Here is a 27524-nt window from a genome sequence, read left to right as displayed (position 1 = left end):
CAAAAGATTTGTGCAAAATTTCATTTGGATAGGGCAATAAATGCGAACTGTACTTTGTTTACAAAAATACATGGTCTGACGGACGGACATGCATAAATCGACTCAGAATGTGATTCTATGCAGATCATCGAAAGGAACTATGGGTCTATCTCGTTTTCTTTTGCCTGTTACAAACAAATGCACAAAGATATAATACCCTGACCACCTTGTGGTGTAGGGTATAAAAACAAGGGAACTGATGAGGAGTGGTGGCGTTGTTTTCATAAAAACAACAATAATGGGATTAAGCCTGACCACTTTGCTACAACAAAATTAAAAAAAAAAGTAAAAATTATGGAGTTTGGCTTTGTTGCATCTCATCTCACCCTGTATATTGAACATTTTATGCGAAGAAATTTCCTACTCAAAATTGACAAATTGTGACCAATACCCCATAAAAAGCTGAAATCAGTTCTTTAAACCCAAATTGGAAACATCTAAAAAATACCTAAAATCGGGGTATACTCTTATATGGAGGTTATAACAAAACGTGGACCTGCATAACCCATATTTCGTGCAAATGATTCTGTATCAATTTAAAAAGGTACCTGCGATTTAGGTATCTTAAAGGTTTCGGAAGATATGAATCCTTTTTTTTTTTTCTAAATGTTCAGTTAGCTCTACTTTGACCACGATCTAAAAATATATAAACTCGAGTTTTCCAGATATATTTAAAATTCCCTACAATTTGGTATATTTTCAATGAACCTATTTAATTTAGTTAAAACTTTCCTTTTAAAATAGACCACACAATCATACTCACATTGGCACACATTTATGTTATTCTTCTTTCTTTGGGCACATAATTCAAATATTACATTCACATTTGCGTTTTTCGAATGTCAACACCAATTCCAGGATAGCAAACACCATTGGGCTGGCTGTGCCTTCCTGTGTATGTGTGTGAGGAAGGAAGAAGAAAATGTAAAAATACGACAATGCTCAGCATGTTGTAAGTTATAACCACCGATTACAGAATGCCAACACTTTTTGCTGGTTCTTTTTCGTTCTTATTTCACAATTTCTTCGTCTTCGTTCTCGGTTTTTGCAAACTGATACCCTATTTCGCACCTTCAAAAAGGCATAATCAATGTATGAGTGTGCGAGAGTGTCTGTGAAATTTCCTTTTGTCGCATCTCATGAAAAATGACAGCAGTATCTGTTGCAAAAAAGAAGCAGAAAAAAACCGAAAAGAATGGAAAGGAAAAGGATTGTACTTCGACATATTGAAAAGTACCTCAAAACAAAGTTCTTGCCATTTCCCTTTGCCTTTGGGAGGGATGGAAGAAAACGCCAGATGTGTGCAAATATCACTCATTCGTTCATTCATTGCCATATTCATTCGTTTTACTCTCCATGTGCTTGTTGGAATGCCTTAAGGATCTAAAAGCAACACATGCCACCACATCAGTGCCGCACATCCAACCAAACCAGCTTGTTCATGTGTAATTGTTTTACCTGCCACATATTCTTATTGCTGCCTGTGCTTTTTTCGTTCCCCGTAGGGTAGAAAAAGTTTTGAACAGTCGAGGAGAAAAGTTAAAAGGCAATGTTTTTGTCTTTCTGTGGAAAGATCCTTGCGCCTTCTATAAAAGCAACTTTTACTCTTCTTTGTCCTGTAAGAGAAGACCCTTTGATCTTTATGAGAAGACTTCTTGATCTCTATGAGAAGACCCCTTGATCTTTATGAGAAGACCCCTTGGGTGATTTGTGAGTAGACCCCTTAGTCTTCTATGAGAAGATACTTTGGTCTTCTATGAGAAGACCTTTTGTTCTTTGATGAAATGAACTTCTGTTCTTCAATCAGATGACTCGTCTTCCTTCTATGAGAACACCATTCGGTTATGTACGAGACACCCTTCTCTGATGACACCCTTTTTAAAAGAGAAAATCAGGTGGTCTTCTGTGCAAAAACACACTTGGTCTTTGATGAAAAGAACCGTGGTTCCCGGGGTCGGAGTGTACCATTCGCCTTCTATGGGAAGAACCTTTGGCCTTTTATAAAAAGGCCATTTGGATCTCTAATGAGAAGACCCTTTGGTCCCCGAGGACATTTGGTCTTCGATGAGAAATAAGCAACTTTTACTCTTCTTTGTCCTGTAAGAGAAGACCCTTTGATGTTTATGAGAAGACCCCTTGATCTTTATGAGAAGACCCCTTGGGTGATTTCTGATTAGACCCTTTAGTCTTCTATGAGAAGATACTTTGGTCTTCTATGAGAAGACCTTTTGTTCTTTGATGAAATGAACTTCTGTTCTTCAATCAGATGACTCGTCATCCTTCTATGAGAACACCATTCGGTTATGTACGAGAAGATCCCCTTTTCTCTGATGACACCCTTTTTAAAAGAGAAAATCAGGTGGTCTTCTATGAAAAGACACACTTGGTCTTTGATGAAAAGAACCATGGGTCCCTGGGTCGGAGTATACCTTTTGACCTTCTGTGAGAACTCCCTTTGGACTTTCATGAGAAGACCTTTCGCCTTCTATAGGAAGAACCTTTGGTCTTTTATAAAAAGGCCCGTTGGGTCTCTAATGAGAAGACCCTTTGGTCCCCGAGGACATTTGGTCTTCGATGAGAAATAAGCAACTTTTACTCTTCTTTGTCCTGTAAGAGAAGACCCTTTGATGTTTATGAGAAGACCCCTTGATCTTCATGAGAAGACCCCTTGGGTGATTTCTGATTAGACCCTTTAGTCTTCTATGAGAAGATACTTTGGTCTTCTATGAGAAGACATTTTGGTCTTTGATGAAACGAACTTCTGTTCTTCAAACAGATGACTCGTCATCCTTCTATGAGAACACCATTCGGTTATGTACGAGAAGATCCCCTTTTCTCTGATGACACCCTTTTTAAAAGAGAAAATCAGGTGGTCTTCTATGAAAAGACACACTTGGTCTTTGATGAAAAGAACCATGGGTCCCTGGGTCGGAGTATACCTTTTGACCTTCTGTGAGAACTCCCTTTGGACTTTCATGAGAAGACCTTTCGCCTTCTATAGGAAGAACCTTTGGTCTTTTATAAAAAGGCCCGTTGGGTCTCTAATGAGAAGACCCTTTGGTCCCCGAGGACATTTGGACTTCGATGAGAAAACCCTTTGATTTTTAATGATTTGGCTCTTTGGGTCTCTAATAAGAAGACCCTTTGGTCCCCGAGGACATTTGGTCTTCGATGAGAAAATCCTTTGATTTTTAATGATTTGGCTGTTGTATTTTAAGAGAATAACTTCTGGTGTTCTGTGAGAACATGCTTTGGTTTTCAATGAGTAGACTCTTTGGTCTTTCATGGAAAGACCCCTTGGGTGTTTATAAGAAGAACCTTCGGCCCTCGATGAGAAAACCCTTTGGTCTTCAATGAGAGGACGCTTTGGTCTTCAATGAGAGGACCCTTTGGTCTTTTGTGAGAATTACCATTGGTCTTCCATATGAAGACCCTTTGGATCTATCTGTTGACCCATGGATCTCTAATAAGAAGACCCTTTGGTCCACAATGAGAATATCCCTTGGTCTTCTTTGAGAAGACTATTTTGGTTCCATCGAGAAACCCTTATGCGAAGAGCCCTAGTTCTTCGATTAGGAGACCTTTTTCAAGAGAAGATCAGGTGATCAAATCTATGAGAAGAACCTTTGGCCTTTTATGAGAAGATTTTTTGGTGTTATAAGAGCCTTTTGGTCTTCTATGAGAAGACCGTATGCTCTTCTTGGATGAGACAATTTGCAATTCAATAAAACACTATTTAACTCTTAAGAGAGGAGAATTTGATAATGAAATACATATGAAACTTCAACTTTTGGCCCCAACTGTTGTCGATAACATTTTATGACTAACTAACTCGTATAACGCCATCGATGTGGTTGATTGTTCATTGGCGTTTCTTGTTTTTATGATTTCCTGTAACACTTTTTTTCTCACATTTGTTGTTGATGTTGCTGTTTTTGTTGTTTCTTTCCTGCAGGTATTACATGGAGCGTAAGATCTTCCAGCATCTGCTCGAATTGAAATCACTGCAAATACGTTCGAATAAACTTAACGAAGCGGTTTTGGTGAAACGCGCTGTTGACGATTATCACAAATCGTGTGCAGCCTTGGGCGGCGAGACAGGCACCCGGCTGCGACGCTACAATTTCAGTGAATACACCTTTAAGAATTTCGAATTGTTCCTGTATGAAACACTAAAGGCGCTACAAAAACCGGGAACATACAATTTCCAAAATATAAATGAAGTTTATGACGAGGTAAGTAAACGACAAAAGGGAAATGCATTGTTTTTGGCAATTGCGTTTTTTTTTTGTGTTTCTTCTTCATTGGATTCGCTTTAAGGCAATGAATGTTATTTCCGTTTTTATTTTGTATTTACATATGTTTGTATGTGTGCTCTTTCTGCAGGCGGAACGTCGCTTAAGTCCTGATTATAATTCATATGAGAAGGCATTACAGTGCACAACCCGAACTCATCGATGTCTTCATGCTGCCCACGCCTACACGGGCATACCATGTGCCGCATACAGTAAGTATTAAGTTGATCAATTTGGTTAATACCGAGTATGTGTTCGAAGGAAGGAATAAACGTATGGATGAAGTGGAAGTGTGGGGGGGGGGAATAATTTATGCATTGAAATTGGAATTGGATCGATGGGTTGGAGATATGGGGGGATATTGAAGTAATATTGAGAATATTAATGGCAATGGTGTGGAAAGCAAACAAATTTTTGACATAATTTCGTCGTAGACCTCACGTGTAATTGTATTGGAATATTGGTGGATATGGGTTGCCCATATTCGACGGACCCAGAAATGTCACATCGCTTAATGACATACCGCGTTTGAAGCGTCAGTCCGAGCAGATTTTTACCATGAACCAATACACGCCCCGCGAGCGCTCTGAAATAATTGAAATTTACATTCAACAGAAGAAGTCAATTGTGAAAATTCAACGTGCTTTTAAACATTAACAAATTAACACCACTTTCGACTGGTAAGGCTCTTTCTAATCCGAAGAGGCCATATAAAAGTCGACCAAGGCGATCGGTCGAGAATATCGCTGTCGTACGAGCCAGTGTTAAGAGGTCCCCAAGAACATCCCAAAAACGCCGTTCTCAGCAGTTGGGCATGGCTCGGTCCACTTTACAACGGATTATTCGCATTGATTTGCATTTGTTCCCGTACAAAATTCAATTGACGCAAAGAATGTTGCCTGCGGACAAGCCTCGTCAATTGAATGGGCCCAAAGGGCCCAAAGGTCCGTCGAATATGGGCAACCCTGTACAGTGCGTGGCTGGAATTTGACCTTTAAATTTTATAAATCATTGTCATTTCAAAAATTTTGTCTTTTTGGGTTCATCAGCACGATGGAAAAAGCATTTCAAAAAATTAGCGATTTTTAATAGACATTGAAAAAAAAAATAATATATCTAGATTTTCAATAACCCATTGGTAAATAATTTCCAAAAATTCACTTTTTTAAGAAGTTTTTCCACAGCCCATTTGACCATCTATGAGAATACCAGTTGTCCTTCTAAGTGAAGATCATTTGGCCTTATATGAGAAAACCAAATTTTTCTACTATGATAAGTCTATATGTACTTCTATGAGAAGACTTTAATGATCTTCTTTTTCTTCTTCTTGATATGATAATTTTGGATTTTTAAAATAGAATATTTTTTTTTTCTAACACACATGGAGGCCAATTTTTAAATATATTTAAATTAAATAAAATTAAATTTTTTGATAGACCTACAAAATATATACTTCAATAGATCCATGCTTTTGATAGCTGTCTTTAAATCAATTTTTTGTTAACAATTATATATTTTATTTCAAAGATTTAATTTTTTTATAAATCACGAAAGAATATTTTTAAAAGATTTGAATTTTGTATAGAACTTGAAAAAAAAAAAAAAATTAATGATGTCGGGTCGTTAATTCCTTTAAGTATATTTTTATTCACGTTTAATGATTGGCCATGAAGAAATACTTCTACTATTTTAAAAAAATATCCATCTAAAAAAATAAGTTCCATAAAGAAATATCTATAAAAATCTCAATTTAAGGAATGTAATTGAAAAATTGTTTAAAAAATAGGTGGACCTCCCAAAAAAAAAAAAAAAAAAGTTAAAGCACGGTTAATTCAAGCGGACCGACCCCTCCACCATGAGATAAAGAAAACTTAAAAAATAAAATAATCGGTATCAAATATTGGGTCCACTTCCATTCTTTCCATTGAAAATGGTTGGTAAAAAATTATAAAAAAAGCAAAGTCGGTGATACGGGGTTCTACCTAAAAATTGTGGCCAAATTACCAACTATCCGGACATGTTTTATAAATCCACCTTAAAAACATATTTTATAAATCCACGTTTCTCGATAAACTTAAAAAAATATTTAAAAAAAATCCACGTTTCTCGATAAACTTAAAAAAATATTTAAAAAAAAATCCACGTTTCTCGATAAACTTAAAAATTGTTTTAAAAAAAAACCGCATTTCTCGATAAACTTAAAAAAAATGTTTAAAAAAAATCACGTTTCTCGATAAACTTAAAAAAATGTTTTAAAAAATCCACGTTTCTCGATATACTCAAAAAAATGTTTTAAAAAAATCCACGGTTCTCGATAAACTTAAAAAAATGTTTAAAAAAATATAAGTTTCTCGATAAACTTGAAAAATGTTTAAAAAAAAACACGTTTCTCAATAAACTTAAAAAAATTAAAAAAAAAATCCACGTTTATCGATAAACTTAAAAAAATGTTTACAAAAAAATCCACGTTTATCGATAAACTTAAAAAAATGTTTACAAAAAAATCCACGTTTCTCGATAAAATTAAAAAAAATGTTTTAAAAAAAAATCCACGTTTCTCGATAAACTTAAAAAAATGTTTTAAAAAAAATCCACGTTTCTCGATAAACTTAAAAAAATGTTTAAAAAAAAATCCACGTTTCTCGATAAACTTAAAAAAATGTTTTAAAAAGATCCACGTTTCTCGATAAACTTAAAAAATGTTTTAAAAAAAATCCACGTTTCTCGATAAATTTAAAAAAAATGTTTTAAAAAATCCATGTTTCTCGATAAACTTAAAAAAATGTTTTAAAAAAATCCACGTTTCTCGATAAACTTAAATAATGTTTTTTTTTTAAAGATTATTTAAAAAAATATTTTTTAAAAATACACGTTTTTCGTTGAGTTTTTTAAAAATATATTTTTAAATGGGGAAATTTGGTCCGTTCTCGACAATTTTTTTTCGTGCACCGAAAATAAATGTTGGAGAACATATTAAATGTTTGGGAGACTTATATATAAATTTAAATCCATTTGTACGGGAGATATAGCTACATTGGAATCGATTTTAACCAAAATCGGCATATTCTCTTCTAGGCTGAATTCTGTCGTATGTTCCAAAATTCAACTGATTCGGGATGATATTACTCATTTGGTACACAACATACATATATTCATCAGATTTCATGTTTATTGGGAAAAATCCCGATATCTGAGTTTTTTAGGCTATATTTAGTACATTTGAATATTTGTGTACGACTTAAATATAAAATCGTTTTTAATTTAAATCCGACGAAAAAATATATGGGAGCTGTATCTAAATATTGATCAATTTTTATTTATTTCAATAGGGTTTGTCTTTGAACCAAGCAAACGACTTGCTCAGAATTTCATCTCGACAACAGATACGACACGTATTTTGGTTATAAGACTACGTGGATATAAATTGACTAAAATGTGGTAGATCACAAAATCTAGATGGATCACCAGAAGAAAGTATGGATCTATCACGTTTCCTTATTTTTTACATACAAATTTGCAAAGATATAATATCCTATACCATAGCGTGGATTAGGGCATAACCCAGGCATTGTCGAAAATAATATTTTCGGCCATCAATTATTCCAACACCTGAACTGTCATAAGTCCCCCAGGCGAGGAACTAGGACCTGATTTCCCGGCTCTAAATAGCTTATTCTGAGCGTAGCATTTCATACATACAGCATTTCATACATACAGTTAGCTTGTTAGCTAGAGTGGTTTCCAGTGATGGACAGACAGACAGGGTGAATCGACATAGGGTTCGATATTGATAGGATTTTATGTTGATATTTATACGTTGTGGGGACTAAAGTGTTTTTTGTTTTTCGAAGAGTTCGAATATTGTGGGGGCATATACATTTTATTGATTTGTTGGCATAGACATATTCGACTAGACGATCGTATGGTAAAGCGGAGGAAACTCTTTGCAAACCGATTGATGCTCCCTTATTTATTTAATTCTGCATCATTTGATCCATTAAACATCGTCTAATCTTCCAATATAATTTAGCTCCTTTCAGCTCCTTAAGACATTACTTAATTTACATTTGGTGTGACATACCAACACTAAATGGTAATGAAATATATCAAATTTCTTTGACAAATCGTAATATTGAGAAATTCGTAATATTCAAAAATTAATTTCGCGTATCAACGAACTCATTTACGTGTATGTTCATAAACATTCTAGCTTTGATTTTAAATAAAGCAATGAAATCTTTCCGAACAATTTCTATGACGACAAGATTTCAATGGCCTGGAGCACACATATACAGCTGATGTGGGAAAACTTCATAAGTGATAATGCTGCAGTCTTTGACCAACTCAGAAACCCCGATAAACAAACAACTTGACTTCTAGATACATACGACCTTTTCATCTCTTTCTCTCTATCACACACACACACACACAAATGAATGTCAATAACAGCAACAGTCAAGCACTGTCAAAGGCCGAACTTCTAATGTTCCTTCACCTACAATGCAAGAGCACCATTCCCTATCCGAAACATTCTTGAAATCTTTGCTGCTTTGACAAAATTCATTTCAATACTGATGCTGCTGGTGGTGGTGTAGATGACGACGACGATGGTTTTCATGGTGAAGAATTTCGCGTCACCGACAACAAGAGTACGGTATAAGCACGTGGCTATATGGCGGAGAAGAAATGAATGTTGCATACAACCAATATATATGTATACACAGTGAATGCACTGCTGATGGCATTGTCTTAGGAGATAAATGACAATTTCACAAAATGAAAGTGGAATTTAATTTGTGACGTTTATGGTTCTTTGTATGTGAATGTTGTAAAGGATTTGTTGCCATACCGAAACAAACTTTCAAAAAAAAAAAAAAAAAAAAAAAAAAAAAAAAAACACATACACCAACACACACAAACCAAAACACATGTAAGTGCATTGTGTCCCTTGAAATAATGAGAAAGAACACTCCATGAATTCCAACCGAATAAAAAACAGAAAACAGAACAACCCAAAAGAGAACTAAACATTTTATCACTGTCATTACTAGGAGCGAACAAAGTACGAGCTCTAAGTAAACCAGCGTGTGTCATTCGTTGTTTCGGGTTTTTATTAATGGATATTCATTTTGGTGGCATGGATGGCACAGTGATTGACAGTTATCGTAATGAGTTTATTATTGGTATCAAATTTCCATGTCAAAACGGAGATCGATTTGTTAGAAATTGAAAATTTCATCTTCATCTATGCCCAGTTGGGTGAAAGGGAATGTTGATTGAATGATTTATACATAGAAATGTGCAAAATGTGAATAGGTGTGTCTGGTTACTTTTCCAGCAGGAATTGTCCAGCAACTTCTTTCTGAGAGAGTAAGGTAGTTTTATTCTCTTTTGCAAGGAAAATGCAAAAAGTAAACAGACGCTATTCCTGCAGAAGCTTGCAACTAATCAGCTGATTTGTCAAAACAAACCAATTTGTCCCCCATAAGGAGAATTAAAACAAAGGAACCAATACTAATTTTACAAGTTTTTTAAATAAAAATGTTGGAAATAGTCTTTTATTTTCTTATTACATATTAACATTTACGTTTTTCACATTTTGTAAAGTTCTTCTCTAAAAACAATTAGTCTTGCTAATTCCAAAACAATATTTTCAAATTAAAATCACTAAAAGAAATAAATAAACAATAGAAAACATCTGATTGAATGTCGATGAATGAGAAGAAGAAGAGTTGCAAGAGATTGCAAGAAGAAATTTGTCCAGCAAGAATTTGCAAACTCTCACTGAAAGAACTGCCAAAATTTCTCTCTCCAACCGCTCTCTTTTGCAGAACTTTTGGGTTAACAGACGACTTCCAGTAACAATTTGTGATAATTGTTACAAACTTTAGGGTAACCAGACACACCTAATATTGGACATATTTTTGAAAAGGCTAAAAGACAAACGATAACATATTTAACATGCAACAAGTTAAAAAGTATCAGTCGATTATGTCGACAGATGAGTACACTCAGCCAATATCCGATTGTATGAATGTACAGGGTTGCCCATATTCGACTGACCCATGTTTTTTTTTTAAATCAAAGAAAAAAATAAAAAATTGGCGGTTGGCAATGTTAATCATTTAATTTGTTTCAAGTAGATTTGTTTACATCAATTTTTGAATATGATATCTCTCAAATGGCCGCCTCTGGCGTTGATGGCGTATTGTGCCCTTTTTGCTGCATTTTCCATCGTTTTTGCCATCATTTCGGCCGGAATAGCAGCTATTACTTCACGAATGTTGTCCTTGAGCTCTTCTACGGTCCTTGGCTTGTTAACGTTAACCTTTGACTTCAAATATCCCCACAAGAAGAAGTCATGCGGCGTCAAATCGGGCGAACGCGGTGGCCAGTCCAAATCACCACTCTTCAATCAAATGGCCCGGAAACAAATTCTTCAGAAAATCGATTGTTATGCGACTTGTGTGCGGTGGAGCGCCGTCTTGTTGAAACCAGAACTGCCTCATCCGCTTTCGACGAATAATTGGCATCACGAAATTGGTCATCATGTCGCGATAACGCTCCTGATTGATGGTAACAGCATGGCCATTTTCATTTTGGAAGAAAAACGGCCCAATTACCGTTTTCGCACTAACGCCGCAACAAACTATGACTTTTTCGTCATGAAGAGGCACTTCTTGAATCTCCTGAGGATTTTCAGTGGCGTAAAAACGGCAATTTTGCTTATTTACGGTTCCATTCAATGTGAAATGGGCTTCATCGGACATGATAATTTTGTTCCAAAATTGCTCGTCATCTTCGGCCATTTCGATGACTCTTTGGGCCCATTCCAATCGACGAGGCTTGTCCGCAGGCAACATTCTTTGCGTCAATTGAATTTTGTACGGCGTTGATGGCGTATTGTGCCCTTTTTGCTGCATTTTCCATCGTTTTTGCCATCATTTCGGCCGGAATAGCAGCTATTACTTCACGAATGTTGTCCTTGAGCTCTTCTACGGTCCTTGGCTTGTTAACGTTAACCTTTGACTTCAAATATCCCCACAAGAAGAAGTCATGCGGCGTCAAATCGGGCGAACGCGGTGGCCAGTCCAAATCACCACTCTTCAATCAAATGGCCCGGAAACAAATTCTTCAGAAAATCGATTGTTATGCGACTTGTGTGCGGTGGAGCGCCGTCTTGTTGAAACCAGAACTGCCTCATCCGCTTTCGACGAATAATTGGCATCACGAAATTGGTCATCATGTCGCGATAACGCTCCTGATTGATGGTAACAGCATGGCCATTTTCATTTTGGAAGAAAAACGGCCCAATTACCGTTTTCGCACTAACGCCGCAACAAACTATGACTTTTTCGTCATGAAGAGGCACTTCTTGAATCTCCTGAGGATTTTCAGTGGCGTAAAAACGGCAATTTTGCTTATTTACGGTTCCATTCAATGTGAAATGGGCTTCATCGGACATGATAATTTTGTTCCAAAATTGCTCGTCATCTTCGGCCATTTCGATGACTCTTTGGGCCCATTCCAATCGACGAGGCTTGTCCGCAGGCAACATTCTTTGCGTCAATTGAATTTTGTACGGGAACAAATGCAAATCAATGCTAATAATCCGTTGTAAAGTATACCGAGCCATGCCCAACTGCTGAGAACGGCGTTTTTGGGATGTTCTTTGGGACCTCTAAACACTGGCTCGTACGGCAGCGATATTCTCGACCGATCGCCTTGGTCGACTTTTATATGGTCTCTTCGGAATATAAAGAGCCTTACCAGTTGAAAATTTTTCGTATAAACGCTTAATGGTGTTCTAAGAAGGCGCACTACTCACATTTGAGTTTTCACAATTGACTTCTTCTGTTGAATGTAAATTTCAACTATTTCAGAGCGCTCGCGTGGCGTGTATTGGTTCATGGTAAAAATCTGCTTGCACTGTCATTAAGCGATGTGACATCTCTGTCAAAAGTTATGGCGTTGCCAGATGGGTCCGTCGAATATGGGCAACCCTGTAGTTTAACTACTGTTATGATTATTCAAATTGTTTACCGTCTATGGAGTAGGCTCCGAAGGAGTGGGCCAAATATTGTCCATTTCGTATAGGACCTAAATAAATAGGTTATAAATATTGCGACGTGACAGGTTTGTGCTATATTGGTTACTTCCTTCAATTTATACGAGATATGTGATAATTTTTAGAAAATGTTAAAATTTGCGTGAGGTACCAGATATAGTCAACCGTTTTCATATTTTATCTAATACAGATAAAAATATTGGTATGACCAAAATTATAAGAAAATCGAATATATATATCCAATTTTATGTGAAATCATAAATTCCATATTCATCTCAGGTTTCTAGTCTAGAGAAAAATTTATATATAGCAAGTTGTAACGAATCGCTGACTTGTTTCGCAAGTTATGACAGATAAAAGTATTAAAAATTGTGACCCTTGTGGGTGAGGTACCAGAAGGGGTTCCCAGATATATATATCATCTTCACAGCTGATCTTGTGTTAGCAAAAATGTTTGTATGTGTGAAATTTGAAGAGAGTTGGATGCTTACTTCGCTTTTGTAACTCAAAATTTTTGAGGTCCATTCGGGGTAAATATTTAGATGTTCCATGTCTAAATAAAATCGGATATTCATTTCGCGTTTTGTGAACTTTAGGTATATTAATAATATGACCCTTTGTGTGTATGACCCATCTGAAAAATCAACAGACACACAGGCGGCGGACGTCGCTAGATCGACTCCAAACGTCCTGAAACGGATTTGGTCCAAAAAGACCTATAGTCTATATCGAAGAGCCAGGTTTTTGGCCATATCATATGATATATACCCTATCTAGCCATATAACTGAGGGTATAAAAAGGGTCCATGTTCCTCCTAACCATAGGAACAGTTAAATTACACTGTGCAACATAATGAATAATTACGAGGAAAATCCAGCAGATTATGAAAGTTGAGCTAAAAAAGAAGACACAAAAAACTGAAATAGTATAAAGATATATATTTGGAAGCTATATCCTAACCTGATCCGACCTCGATAAAATTTAATAGATGTATTTTTGTCTCCATAAGTTATCTGGTACCAAATATCATTTTTGTGGAGCGAATATTACGCATGTGAAGGACTTAAAACACCGCATCGGATGCAACATATATATGGAAGCTATAGCTATATCTAAACCAATGTTGATTTACTTGCTTCCAGATTGAATTCGGTTGGATGTGCTAAAATGCAGGTCATTTGGACTGACATTGACACAATTAACCCTGCATCTTAATCTGATTAGATCTCGATAACATTTGACGGAGGTATGTTTGACCTTCATAGGTTATCTGGTACCAAATATAATTTTTGTGGAGTGCATATTACGTTTTTAGGGACTTAAAACTCCGTATCTAAACCGATTTTCACCAAATTTGAAGTCCTTGTTTCTAGGTGAACTCAGTCGGATTTTCCAAATTCAGTTCATTTGGGCTGATATTAGCCCTTTGGTCCACAATTAACCCGAAGTCGTTTGAAGATATATATGGGAGCTATATCTAAATTTAAACCGATTCTCACCAATTTCAATAGGGTTCGTCCGTGGGCCAAACAAATTTTGTTTGGAAAATTTGATCCCAAATTGGATGATAAATGCTGCCTCCAGTTTTTGCACAAAAAATAAATGAAGATTCTATGAAGATCCTTAGAAGTAACTATGGATTTATCTCGCTTCCTTCTCCATGTTACAAGCAAATACACAACGACATAATACTCTTACCACTATGTGGTGTAGGTTACACAAATATTAAATCACATTTCGTGCAAACTAGTTATATCGGTCGGGTCTATGAATATAACCAAGATGCAAAGCTTGGATGAGATCTTCCTATCTTTATATCATGCCCTATATTTCCCCTAAATATTCGCTTTTTGATGTGCTGTCGATAAATGTAGGAAAAATAATTTAACAAATTTTCTAAATATTTATTTCCACGAGTTTCCTTCACACGCCGCACCTCTTCAACGAAAACCTTCCAAAATATTCCGTTTAAATTTAAAAAAAGCAAACCACTGTCCTTTATTTGGCGTCATGGACAATTGGACAGACAAATGTTGACGTTGATGCAAATGATCCCTTGATGCCAGCACCATCTGTTGTTGTTTTGTTGGTACTGTTGTGTGTGAGAGCGCGTTTGTCTTATCCTCTATGCTCCTCCACTTGAAGTGGTAGAAATATTAACAAAAATACAACAACAAGAGCAGAAGCACAATTCATTCTGGTGATACATGCTGGGTTCTCTGCGTTCTGTGTGTGTTTTTGTCTGGTGTCCTTTTTTTGTTCGACGGAATGATGCAATTCTCTGATGCGTCGCTTAAGGGGACATCAAAAAATAACTATAAAACCATCTATGGGAGTGTGAGTGCCAGTGTGTGTGTGTTTTGTGTTTGCGTTTTTTGGGTAGCAAAAGAACACTGGAGAACAATTCACAAAACGTCTAAAGCATGACGCGAACACAGAGTTTTATGTTTCCTCCTTCTCTGTGGGATGAATGAATTTGTGTCTGGTTGGGAGCGAGTGTGTGCATGTGGCTGTTTTTCTACCCTATTTTGTTTTTATTGTTTTCATTTTATTTCATCTCATGTGGCGATATTTGAAAGCGGAAAATACTTAAACGCGTCACAAACAACAATGCTGCAGTTGTCCTCATCATTCCTTCCTTGGGTTTTCCCCAGTTGCTGTATTTACTGTTGTTTGTACCCCAAACCTCTGCATTGATGATCGTCAGTCAGTCAGTCAGCCATGCTCCCAATTCGGCGTTGTGTTGTGCATTCAAATGTTCGGTAGTAAAAATAAGCCCGGCGGAATTAAAAAATACTTGCATTATTCCAATGCCCGGCAGCCAGGCCAAGGCAACCACCCCCAAGCCGGCTGATTTCTGCCACCCATCATGGCCTGCTTTACTTTTAACCATAAAACAAAACCACATACAGTCGTCATGACACTGAACGTAATTTATTTCTTAGTTTCAGTCACTTTGATGTGAAGAAATTTTTGTGGATAGTGGCACTGAAATATTAGCAATAGGTGAATGAAATTTTAAATGTGAATTAAAAAAATGCGAAACAAAAAAAAAATAGAAAGAAAAAAATGAAAATAGTTATAAAAAGGAAACGAAAAAATCTTGCGATTAAATTTTGTTATTGTACCCATTGTTGTCATTTTTAAAAATGTTTATTTCAATGGGGACAATTTTTGCGGAATCGCAAATACTTGAAATGAAAGACAAACATTAAAAGTATAATAGAAATCTACACTTTTAACGGCAATAATGATTTCGACAAATTTGACATAACCCATTTTAATAGATACCCTATACTAAGAGTTGACTTGAATTCCGAGTTGGTATGATCTTACTAGTTCTGACGGTCATAATAAAAGAAAAGATCCAAGTTTTCTCTCCTTTTTAGACTTTCTTTTAGAATATCTACTAAATAAAATCCAGATTTTTATTTTAGTAATTACGAGATTGGAACAATTTTTCAGTTGATGTGACCCATTTTCAATATCAAAATATATTTCAAATCGTTTATGCAGAAGAGTAAGAATTTTCTAAAATCTAGCAGCATGACTGACCATCTTTCTGAAGTTAAATTTTTTCCGATAAGAGAGTCGCCAGAGGCCAAGGAGTCGTTATGGATGAGCAAGAGGCCAGAGAATCGCTAGAGACGAGCTTAAGGCCAGGGTTTTACTATAAACGACCTAAATGCTAGGAAGTTGCTACAGACAAGCTAGAGACCATGGAATAGGTTTTATAGACTTGGTGGATGTCAGAGAGTCTCTAGTTTATGGAGACTCTGGAGGCCATCGATTCTCCATAGAAGAGTGATATGTGGGAGAGTCGCTTAAGACTAACTCGAGGCCAGAAAGTTGCAACAGACAAGTTGGAGGCCAGTAAAATCCTACAGAGCTCAATGCCCCCGATATTTAACAAACGAACTAGACACCTGGGAGCCAGAGTGTCGATACAGATGAGCTGAAGCCATGAGAGTCGCTACAGATAGAGGAGGCCAGAGAGTCGCTACAGATGACCGGAGGCCAAAGAGGTTAGAAAGTCACAAGATGGCGCCCAACGGGTCTCAACAAATAAGTTGGAGGCCAGTAACCTCTGCAGTCGAGATCGAGACAGTTGAGTTTCAACAAACGAGCTGGAGGCGAAGTAGTAGCTAAAGATGAGTTAGAGACGAGCTGGGACGAGGAAATCTTTATAGATTAGCTGAAGGTCAGGGGTTCTACAAAAACTAGATGGAAACTCCTCCATAGACGAGCCGGAGGTCAGACAGCCACTAGAGACCGGCGCTAGTCGAGCCGGAGGTCAGAAAGCCGCTAGAGACCAGCGCTAGAGGCCAGGGAATTGTTATTTACGTGTTGGATCCCAGGGAATCACCACAGACGAGGCGAAGGCCAGAGTGTCGCTCAGATGAGATGGAGGTTAGAAAGTCGCAACAGACAAGATGGCGCCCAATGAGTCTCAACAGACAAGTTGGAGGCCAGTAAATCTGTACAGACCAGCTAAGGGCGAGTTAGTCGCTAAAGACGAGTTAGAGACGTGGGAGTTACATAGACGTGCTAAAGGCCACCGGATCGCTATAGACGAGCAGCAAGCCAGAGAGTTGCTTAAGACGAGAGATAACCGAATGGAAACCAGGACCTATTAGAAGAACAGGTCGTCAGCTATTTATATTAAAGTTTCTAAAAACGATCTCTGAACTCCACTGTTATTTTTATGCAGAGCCTATTTTTACAAGCTGCAGACTTGGGAGTCTTTGGAGTCGAATCGTTTATTTCTACCCAGGGTTCTAAAACCAGGCAGTCTTTGTTGATGACTTGAAGGCAAGTGCGTTCTTATGACCGAAATGAACGAGAACTATTCAATATTAGCTATAGAAGGAGTCAATATGGACGTATTAACGGGCATAAATCCTTCACCGCGAATTAATGAATGGAATAATTTTAAAAGAATCATCAAAACAACACGAATAAACACGAATCTAAAAAAACTGCTCCCTTCAAGCACTCCGAGAAGGTAGTCTAAGGGGCAGAAGATATGAATAAAGTCTTTCAGATCTAAAAGACTATATGTTTTTTATAATCTTCCTTTAAAGGAATACAATTTAATTCCAATAAAGATTTTTGACTTTAGAAAAACATTCTCGAACGATGGCCTGATCACACTTAAAAGATTCACCCATCTATCCCTGGTAGTTCAAAAAAGATCCACTCATAATGCTATTAGCTCTTAATGATCTACGAGTAAAGCACTAATAGTAGTTTTAAGAGCCATTGCAATCTTAAAATATCCCACTACGATATATCCAGTAATATACAATATAAAGCCTTGAGAGTCCTTCAAACATCCACGTATACATCCCTAATAGTCCCTTAAAGATTCTCGTATGTATCTCTGATAGTCCTTCAGAGATCGAATTAAAAAGCTATGATAGTCCCTAAACATCTGCGTATGATACAGCTAAAATGATCCAAGTATAAAACCCTGATACACATTCAAACATCCAGTTCGTTATCCCTTTTAATTTGTGAATGATCCACTGTAAACCTCTCCAAAGAACCGTATAAATAGCCAAAATGTATACAAGATCAACATATGTGTTCCAGGTGAATTAAAAAAATGTATGGTCACTTCATCTGCTCGAAATATTCATAAGCACAGCAATAGCCAGAAGTGTGGTTCTACCGTGAAACCGTTTTATTTCGATGTTGTGTTTTTTTTTTTGCGGAGAGCTATGGTACTCAGACACACTCCCTTTACAAAAATGACCTGGCAACAAAAAAGAAAATTATCTTAAACCAACTTATTCGCACCCAAGGCCAATTTCGTGCCGATCTATTACCAATAAATTAATCTACAGTCCTAGGGGCGTAGGTATCACAGCTAACATGCTCAGATCTGGAATGTCCTCATATGTGTTAATTCTTCTTTTTTCCTTTAATTATTCTTTATCTTATTGCCAACAAATCAATATCATTATTTTATAACGCATTTCTAGGTGCCCATGTGGCGTATGAGTGGTATGAATAGCAAATTATAACTGATACGCATCGAAGAACTTTGTTAATGACATGATTTATTTATTTGTCTGGTTCTACAACTGAATTTCATATTTAACCAATTGAAATTAATTAATTTAACATATCTTATAAATATACCATGCCACATATGCTACCACACACAAACACACCGACACAACTACGCAAATACACAAAGGCAACCACGTGCGCTCTTTCTCTCCAAAACACACTCACACGCAAACTCTTTCTCATCTCACCACACAGATGGGCTGTGGAATAATGACAGGCCAATATTGTTGCTAATTAACTGTAATGCATACATAGCCTGCAGCTATGTGCGGCGGTTTTTAATATTCCAAGTGAAATGTAAACAAATTTTAAATTAAAAATATGAAACTAGTTATTCCATTGCATAAAATATTCTAATTAAAAAAGGATATGTATTTAATTTGCCTTTTTATGGTTTTGTATATAGTTTGCAAATTATATTGATATCGGTGTGGCATAAAATATATGATTAATAAAGGGATTACCCCATATGAAGTTCTGTTCTAAATTTGGGGAAGATAGGAACTTAAAAATAGATTGTAGAAACTATTCCCTAATATGCCTGAAAAAGTGGTAAATTGGAAAGTCCAGATAAGGATTTGCCTTATATCCACAACGAATATGAAAATCCAACTTCACATCCTCCTCTCCAGCGTTCATATATAACGTGAAAGTATATTTTTTGACTCCCCGGCCAATTAATGACTTCCTTTGCCAATTTCCCATTAAACTCCCCTCAACTCCAGATCATATAAACTGTATTTAACAATAATTTAAGACTCCAAGGACGATTTAAGGCTTTATAAAATCCCTTAACGACTCTCATTAAAATAAGCCTTAGACACCAATCTTAAAATACTTGGCTTGATATACAGACTTCCTAGTGTACAAGTATAAAACCTCCTGATTAAAAACTCATTGCCTTTAGGTTTTGTTCCACAAACTTCTTGAAGCCAACGTCTGTGTCTCAAATAATTTGTATCGATTTCTCAAATGATCTGTATCGATTTCTCGTCTGTAGATGTTCTCTGGACACAACTCATATCTGTTGGCTATTTGACTCCCAGTTCGTCTATAAATAATCCATGGGGACCTAAGTCGTCTGTATCGAATCTCTGTGGTACAGCTAATCTGTAGCGAATCTCTGGAACCCAAGACAACAGAATGCCCGACTATTAGCTCAGCTCGCCTATACACGTACAATCGGCTCACATACACAGATTCCTACACCAGCAGCCTCACTGACATCAGGTTGCCTATACTGTCTCCCTGATCATCAGCTCGTCTGTACTGACTCGCCCTGTTCATCAGCTCGTTCATACTGACTCGGCCTGATTATCAGCTCGTCTGTACTGACTCGCCCTGATCATCAGCTCATCCATACTGACTAGCCCTGATCATCAGCTCGTCCATACTGACTTGCCCTGTTCATCAGCTCGCCTATACAGACTACCTTATCATCAGCTCACCAATACAGACTCCCTTATCATCAGCTCACCAATACAGACTCCCTGGCCATCAGCTCGTCTATATTGACTCTCTGACCATCAGCTCGTCTATATTGACTCTCTGCCCATCAGCTCGTCTATACAGACTCCCCGACCTTCAGCTCATTTACACAGACTCCCTGACAATCAGCTCGTCTACACAGAATCCCTGACCTTCAGTTCGTCTACACAGACTCCCTGACCATCAGCTCGTCTACATAGACTCCCTGACCATCAGCTCGTCTATACATACTCCCTGAACATCAGCTCGTCTATACAGACTCCCCGACCTTCAGCTCATCTACACAGACTCCCTGACCATCAGCTCGTCTACACAGACTCCCTGACCATCAGCTCGTCTACACAGACTCCCTGACCATCAGCTCGTCTACACAGACTCCCTGACCATCAGCTCGTCTACACAGACTCCCTGACAATCAGCTCGTCTACACAGACTCTGACCATCAGCTCGTCTATACAGACCCTGACCATCAGCTCGTCTATATAGACTCCCTGACCAACAGCTTGTCTATATAGACTCCCTGACCAAGAGCTTGTCTATACAGACTCCCTGACCATCAGCTCGTCTATACAGACTCCCTGACCATCAGCTCGTCTATACAGACTCCCTGACCATCAGCTCGTCTATACAGAATCCCTGACCATCAGCTCGTCTATACAGACTCCCCGACCTTCAGCTCATCTACATAGACTCCCTGACCATCAGCTCGTCTACACAGACTCCCTCACCATCAGCTCGTCTACACAGACTCCCTGACCATCAGCTCGTCTACACAGACTCCCTGACCATCAGCTCGTCTACACAGACTCCCTGACAATCAGCTCGTCTACACAGACTCTGACCATCAGCTCGTCTATACAGACCCTGACCATCAGCTCGTCTATATAGACTCCCTGACCAACAGCTTGTCTATATAGACTCCCTGACCAAGAGCTTGTCTATACAGACTCCCTGACCATCAGCTCGTCTATACAGACTCCCTGACCATCAGCTCGTCTATACAGACTCCCTGACCATCAGCTCGTCTATACAGAATCCCTGACCATCAGCTCGTCTATACGGACTCCCTGACCATCAGCTCGTCTTTACAGACTGACTGAATTCCAGTTCGTCCTTGAAGACTACCTCACCATCAGATTAGTAATAAAGTCTCGAAGGCCTCCAGTTCCATGGTAGTCTTTAAAGCCTCTTGCTCGTCTTTGAAGACTCCCTTGCCACCGGCTTATCTTTGAAGACACTTTGGACCCCACATCCTTTATGAAAGCTCCTTCAGCTCGTCTGTAAGGAATCTCTGATATATCTCTTTACTCATAAATCATGTCTCAGGTCTTTGAAATCTAATAAATTTGTGATTAGGAAAATTATACTATTTTTTGATAAATGAAAATTTTCTATTTTAAGTTAATGTAATATTTTCCATTTCTGTCACTGACACCCACTTCCACTCCATTACCGCCAATTAATTATTGCCCACAGAGAAATAATCAAATTAGATTGGTTTTTAACAATAATCATTGATATTCAATTTTGCTGAATGGCAATGTCTTCGTTTTGAAATAAATGTATTAATTTTCGTCTTCTTTTTCTTCTTCTTTCTATTTCTTTTTTCTCATTACAGTTCCCATGATGAATCATCACACCATGCCGAAATTTGGATTTGGCCCATATAAAAAGACTGGCGTGGGAAGTTTTTATTTACCGAAAATTCTCACTACCGGCACCGGGTGTGGCGGTAAAGTGTCATTAGAATTGTCACATGGAAAGAGTAAACAGCTAATATCACTGCCATCCGATAAATTGGATTCAAATAAACGATATTTTGTAACATTTACGGTAAAGGAAACGGAGAAGGCAGCCGCGTCGGCGGCAGCGGGTGTTGGGGCCGGAAATTGTGAAGGCAAAAATACTGCTGATGGCTGTAGCGGAGATGTTGCTGGAAAATAATGTAGATAGTTTCTTGATTAAAGCGCACTTACTTACACCTACACTCCGACTAAGAAAAGAAGAAGAAGAAGAGCGGCTTTGGGTTGGCCCCTTAATGGTGTCATGCGGATTGTGGTGTGTTGTTGCTTGTAAATGCCTAATTGAAGACAAATTGTGTTAATTGTAATCGCCTGACTTCCTTTGTGAAATACTCTTCCTGTTATTTTGACTTGTTCTTCTGCATCTTCGTCGTCGTTGCTGTCGTAGTCTTTGTTCCAGCAATAAGGATTTATATAACTGCAAACAAGAATATTCGTCGTATTAAGATAAGCTTTCCGGCATCGACATTTCTTTCTGTTCCTTCTCGCTGCCAGTGCTGGCACTACCACCATCCACCACCACCAACATCAGCTTGAATGACAACAATGGTATTATCTTTCATTTGATGCGTTCATAATGCATCCGGATGATAAAGCTCAGTTTTTCGTTAAATTAAGTTGCAAGGAGTCGTTGTCGTACATGCAACGTTGTGCATGGCTGCATGACGAACAAAAGCCGATGGGAGAGAGAGAGAACATGTTTGTTGGTCGACAACGACCGACTACTGATGGTGCATCCCATTCATTACCACTTTTGTTTGTTTGCTTGCTTGTTGTTCCATTTGGCTTTAGGATTCCAGGCAGCTGCTGTGGTTTTCTCTTCTCGGGAGTTGAAGCTGAAGTTGCTTCTCCTGCTTCGTCTTTAGCCAGTAGTAGCAGCAGTAGCTCCCTTTTGCCAGTAATCCATGTTTCTGGCAAAGATGTCATTGTTATTGCTTGTAAATTCTTTGGCAACAGATAAGCGCTGTGTTATTAACGCTTCTTGTACAACAGCGAGACGTATTCATGTCAGGCACTCTTGCATGCTTTCGGTTGAGCACAACGAAGGAAGAGACGCTGGGGTGAGGGTAGACACTGACAAAAAGAAGGAAATGAAAATACTTAAATTCTTTAGCATTATTCAAAGAACAACAGAGCGGCAAATAAACCGAAACGCAATGGGTGAAATCAGATGGCACAGTGATTGAAGTTGCATCGATTCATCGAGGCAATAGAATATATAACCCCTATTCAGCCTATCTGTAAAATCTTTTCCATAGGAAAACTTCTATTCATCCTGGCTGAAAAAGGGTTTTCATAGGCAAATGTATATTCAGCTTAGGTGAATAAAGGTTTCCATCGGAAAACTTTTATTCAGCCTGGCTGAACAAGGTTTTCCAAAGGAAAACTTCTATTCAGCCTGGCTGAATAATGTTTTCCTTCAAAAAACTTCCATTCAGCCTGGCTGAATAAGATTTTCCATCGGAAAACTCTCTATACGGCTTGGCTGAATAAGGTTTTCTATAGGAAAATTTCTATTAAGCCTGGATGAATAAGGTTTTCCGTAGAAAAATTAACCGAAACGCAATGGGTGACATATGATGACACGTTGATTAAAATGGCATTGATTCATCCTGGCAATATAATACATAACCTCTATTCAGCCTATCTGTATAAGCTTTTCCATAGGAAAATGTCAGCCTAGTTGAATAAGGTTTTCAATAGGAAAATTTCTGCAAACCTTGCCTGAATAAGGTTTTCCATAGGAAAATTTCTATTCAGCCTGGCTTAATAAGGTTTTCCTTGGGAAAACTTCTATTCAGCTTGCTTGAATATTCAGCCTGGCTAAATATAAGTTTTTCTATGGAAAATAAGGATTTCCATCGGAAAACTTCTATTCCTCCTTTTTGAAGGCCAAAGTCAAGCTCAAATGCCTATAAATACCACTGTTCCTCTAGCATTGCATCGTAATTGCCATGGGATGAGAGGAAACAAAATACAATAATAATCATCGTGTATGTATGCATGTACTGGCGGACACATTCCTTGATGAATATCTAGCTATCTGTATGTGAGTGTGAAAGAGCGTGCGTGTGTTTTCGTTAATATCCTCTGTACATGGTTGGCTGTCGTTTTATTATTTGCCATTCAAGTATTTCCTGTTCGAAAAGAACGAACCCCATCGAGGGGAGTAAGGAGAGCAGCAATAATACATTGCTATGTGTAGTACCACATTATGCTGTTGTTGTTGTTGCTGTTATTTTTGTGTTCTTTTTATACATTTTATTTTTCTGTACGCGTGGTTCCTTTGTGATTAATAACTGCATATTTGAAGTATGTACTAAAGAAGAGATGAAGGCAAAAAGGAAAATCAACAACAAATAATACCGACTCCAAAAAGAATTACAAGCTAAAGGATGTTGAATGGGAGTTATAGAGCCAAAGCAAAAGCAGACACCAAATACAAACGAACGCACAAGAAAGTACACACTTCTATTTGTTCTCATCACTTACTCACTTTTTATACTCTCTACCATAGTATGGAAGTTATATTAAGTTTGCCATTCCGTTTGTAACTCCTTGAAAAATGTACTTAAGAACCAAAAAATATATGTCTTTGTATATTCGTATATCCGTAGAATATGTGAGTATGTGAAGAAATAAAAGAATTTTAGGTCACTCGGATTTGTGTGAAAATGGGAAATATATGGGAGCACAAAACGCTATTAACTAACAGTTATCCACATAGGTCCACATTATAGTACAGCCCTCACAATAGTTGATTTTCAGAATAAGAAAGTTTCTTCAAAAAAAAAAAAAAAAATAAATAAATAAATAAATAAATAAAATGAAATTAAATAAATATATAAACCAAATAAAATATATAAAATCTTTATTTAAAATGAAATTAAATCCATATAAGTTAATGTATGAGGATTATTTCATGCAAACGGTACATCGCTTAATCTACTTTTGGCATACTCCTTTCAACATTTCGGTCGGTATCTCACAAAGAAATGCTTTCTTGCAATGCGTCAACTTAGCCCTCCACAATCGAAATGGGCATCGATATAGCCCGCAAAAAAGTCTAAAGGCTTTAAATCGATGGATCAAGTCGGTCAACTGACCGATCCCGAACGTGAAATAAAATTTTAAACGAATTCACCTTTCCATGAGCGAATTACTACGCGAGCTGTGTGACATGTGGCACCATCTTGTTGATCTCACAAATTTGAATTTTGGGGAAAAAATGGATATCATCTCACGGTATCTTCTCGCGAATCACACTTACGGTACGATACGAAAATTATTTAATGAAGAACGATCTAATGATGCCACAAGCCTATAAACCGCAACAAACTACCACATTGAGCTAAAATTGAGCTTCATCCTCGAACACAATTTTTTATTGAAAAAAGTGACTAACTTTCCAAGAGCCCATCAATGAAAAAAATCTGCGATACGGTAGGTGGTTTGGCTTCAAATCCTGCTACAGCTATATATTGAAAGGCTTCATACCTTGACTATTTCACATTGCTTAGTAATTGAAGTCCGATTGCTGCGAACACCAATGATAGAGTAGCGATATTTCCTTCAGTTCGCTATTAACTTATGCCTGTCAGTGTCTTAATGTTCCACAATGTAAATTTTGTGCGTAATTAGTCAAAATAGCCTGAAAAGCCCCATAAGTGGATCATTTAAACTGACCATAAAATGGAAGGAGTGTGCGATGAAATTTGTTAAAAATCACGCATTCTGACCATAACACTCAATGGTGTGCGACATATATAAATATTTACGGGAAAAATCCCACGGACTGTTTTAGAAGAGCAAAAGGGAGAAAACAAATACATCGGCAAAGTAAAATAGAGATAGAACGTTCGACAATTTTGGAAATTTTCGGATTACAATTCCTCGAAATTCGTGGATTTTGGTTATATAGTGGTCGAAAATTTAACCCTAGAGCGAATCAAAAAAAACTTTATTTAAAAGTATTTGTCATAGAATTCTACAATAGGTCCCAAAAGATAACATGAGTCTAAATCATACCTAAACACCAGAAATACATATATATGTAGAACACATTTTAGGGTTAAAGCCGTACTTTGTAAGCTCTCCAAAAAAGCATACATTTAGAAGAATGGCGTCAAATACATCATAAAATTTTACTATAAGCCATCAAAGAACAGAAATCTAGCGATGTCTGTCTGTCTGGCTGGTGCGCACGATAACTCTCGAAGGCAGTATACGATTTTGTGCACAAATGGTACATCGTAATATTATTATCACAGTTAGAATGAGTACAGAGATCGGCAGTATAGGTCCACTTCTTCTGGTATAAAAAAAAGGATAATCCGATTTGGACAATATCGATCCAATCCATCAGTATCTCCTCTACAGGGTAAACATTTTAAATACTTATAACTCTTATGAGATGTATGTAATATTAATAATTACTCTTATAAAATGTAAGAGTCCGATTGTCCTATAATTAGACACATCAAAATATTTTTGTGAACCCAAGACCTCGTGTGAAGATGGAATATACCGATTCACTCCCTGTATTACCTTCCCCACAAAGGTTCCAAAATTTTGTACATTCATGAATCTCATAAAACTCCAAATGAACATCTGATTCCATTCAGTCTTGGTATATCTGATTATTTCCATCAACACAAGATCTGTTAGAAATATCTTCTGGTACCTCCCCCACAAAAGGTCAAAGTTTTGAATAACCAAAACGATCATAAAATCCGAAATCCTTATGCTGTGAAGATGGGATATATCGGTCCACTCCTTCTGGTACCTCTCCCACAAAGGGTCAACATTTTGAATATCCATGAAGCTCATGCGAAATTACCATGCGATTGCAGTTAGACTTGCGCCATCTTGCACAAGATCTGGAGATGATATATATCTGTGAATCCCTTCTGGTACCTCATCCACAATATAGTCCATACCTGGCACGTCCCAATATTTATATCATATTTATATAGGTCTGATACGACATAGACAATATTGGACCATTCCTTTTGAACCTTTCCATACAGGGTCAATAATTTGAATAATCAAAACAGAAGTCAAAATATATTTAAATAATCGAACATTGGCTGAAGGTATACATCTGACGGCAAAAACGACGTTTCAACTTATTTTACTGTTAATTTAACACGTATCCAATCCGAGTCAAAATCTCCATTTATCCTTCAATTTTAAGGAAAAGTGTCAAAGTAACAATGATTTCAGATCAAATTCCATTGTGAGTCTCCGAACAAAAATACTTCATATGTACAATGAAAACAAGTAAGCCAAGGCTATAGACGTGCGGGACCGACAATGTTATACCCTACAACACTATAATATGTTAGAAGTCCCCTCATGTCCAAATCCGTTTTGGAACATTTCGATTTTGTAATTATGTAATTATTATGGATCAATAATGCCCAGATATTACCCTTGAACCTGTAAAAATTTTGCGATCATGATTCCCCTCTGTATCTCCAAATTTAGACTCATCTATATGATTTCCTTATCCTAGATAGCATAGATCAGCATAAAAAAGCCAGAATTTCGTCTTTTGTGTATTTTGGATTTCACCTGTAAGTTATTTTCAGCGTTTCGATAGAATGCAAATGTTGGTATTTTTTCAGACCAAAGTAGAGGCCCATTCTACTCGCTGTCATAAACTTTAACTTCATGTGAGATTTCGTGTAATAGTAAAATCACATATATTCTAGATAAGAAAAAAAAAACATTCCACATTTTTTGGAAAT

The 27524-nt window shown here is 37.3% G+C and overlaps 1 protein-coding gene across 1 annotated transcript in view; it reads left to right on the top strand.

Moving 5' to 3' along the window:
* The window catches only part of LOC101891633 (uncharacterized), a 267752-nt gene extending 244675 nt beyond the window's left edge, over positions 1 to 23077 (top strand). The window contains exons 5-7 of the mRNA XM_059119435.1: positions 3995 to 4274; positions 4426 to 4546; positions 21588 to 23077. Coding sequence (XP_058975418.1) covers positions 3995 to 4274; positions 4426 to 4546; positions 21588 to 21913 — 727 coding nt within the window. The 3' untranslated portion in view covers positions 21914 to 23077. The remainder of the gene's footprint in view (positions 1 to 3994; positions 4275 to 4425; positions 4547 to 21587) is intronic.
* The last annotated feature ends 4447 nt before the right edge of the window (positions 23078 to 27524 follow it).

Source organism: Musca domestica, unplaced genomic scaffold, assembly GCF_030504385.1.
Source record: "Musca domestica strain aabys unplaced genomic scaffold, Musca_domestica.polishedcontigs.V.1.1 1, whole genome shotgun sequence".
In the NCBI taxonomy this organism is placed as follows: Eukaryota; Metazoa; Arthropoda; class Insecta; order Diptera; family Muscidae; genus Musca; species Musca domestica.
This window is presented reverse-complemented; position numbering and strand designations above follow the sequence as displayed.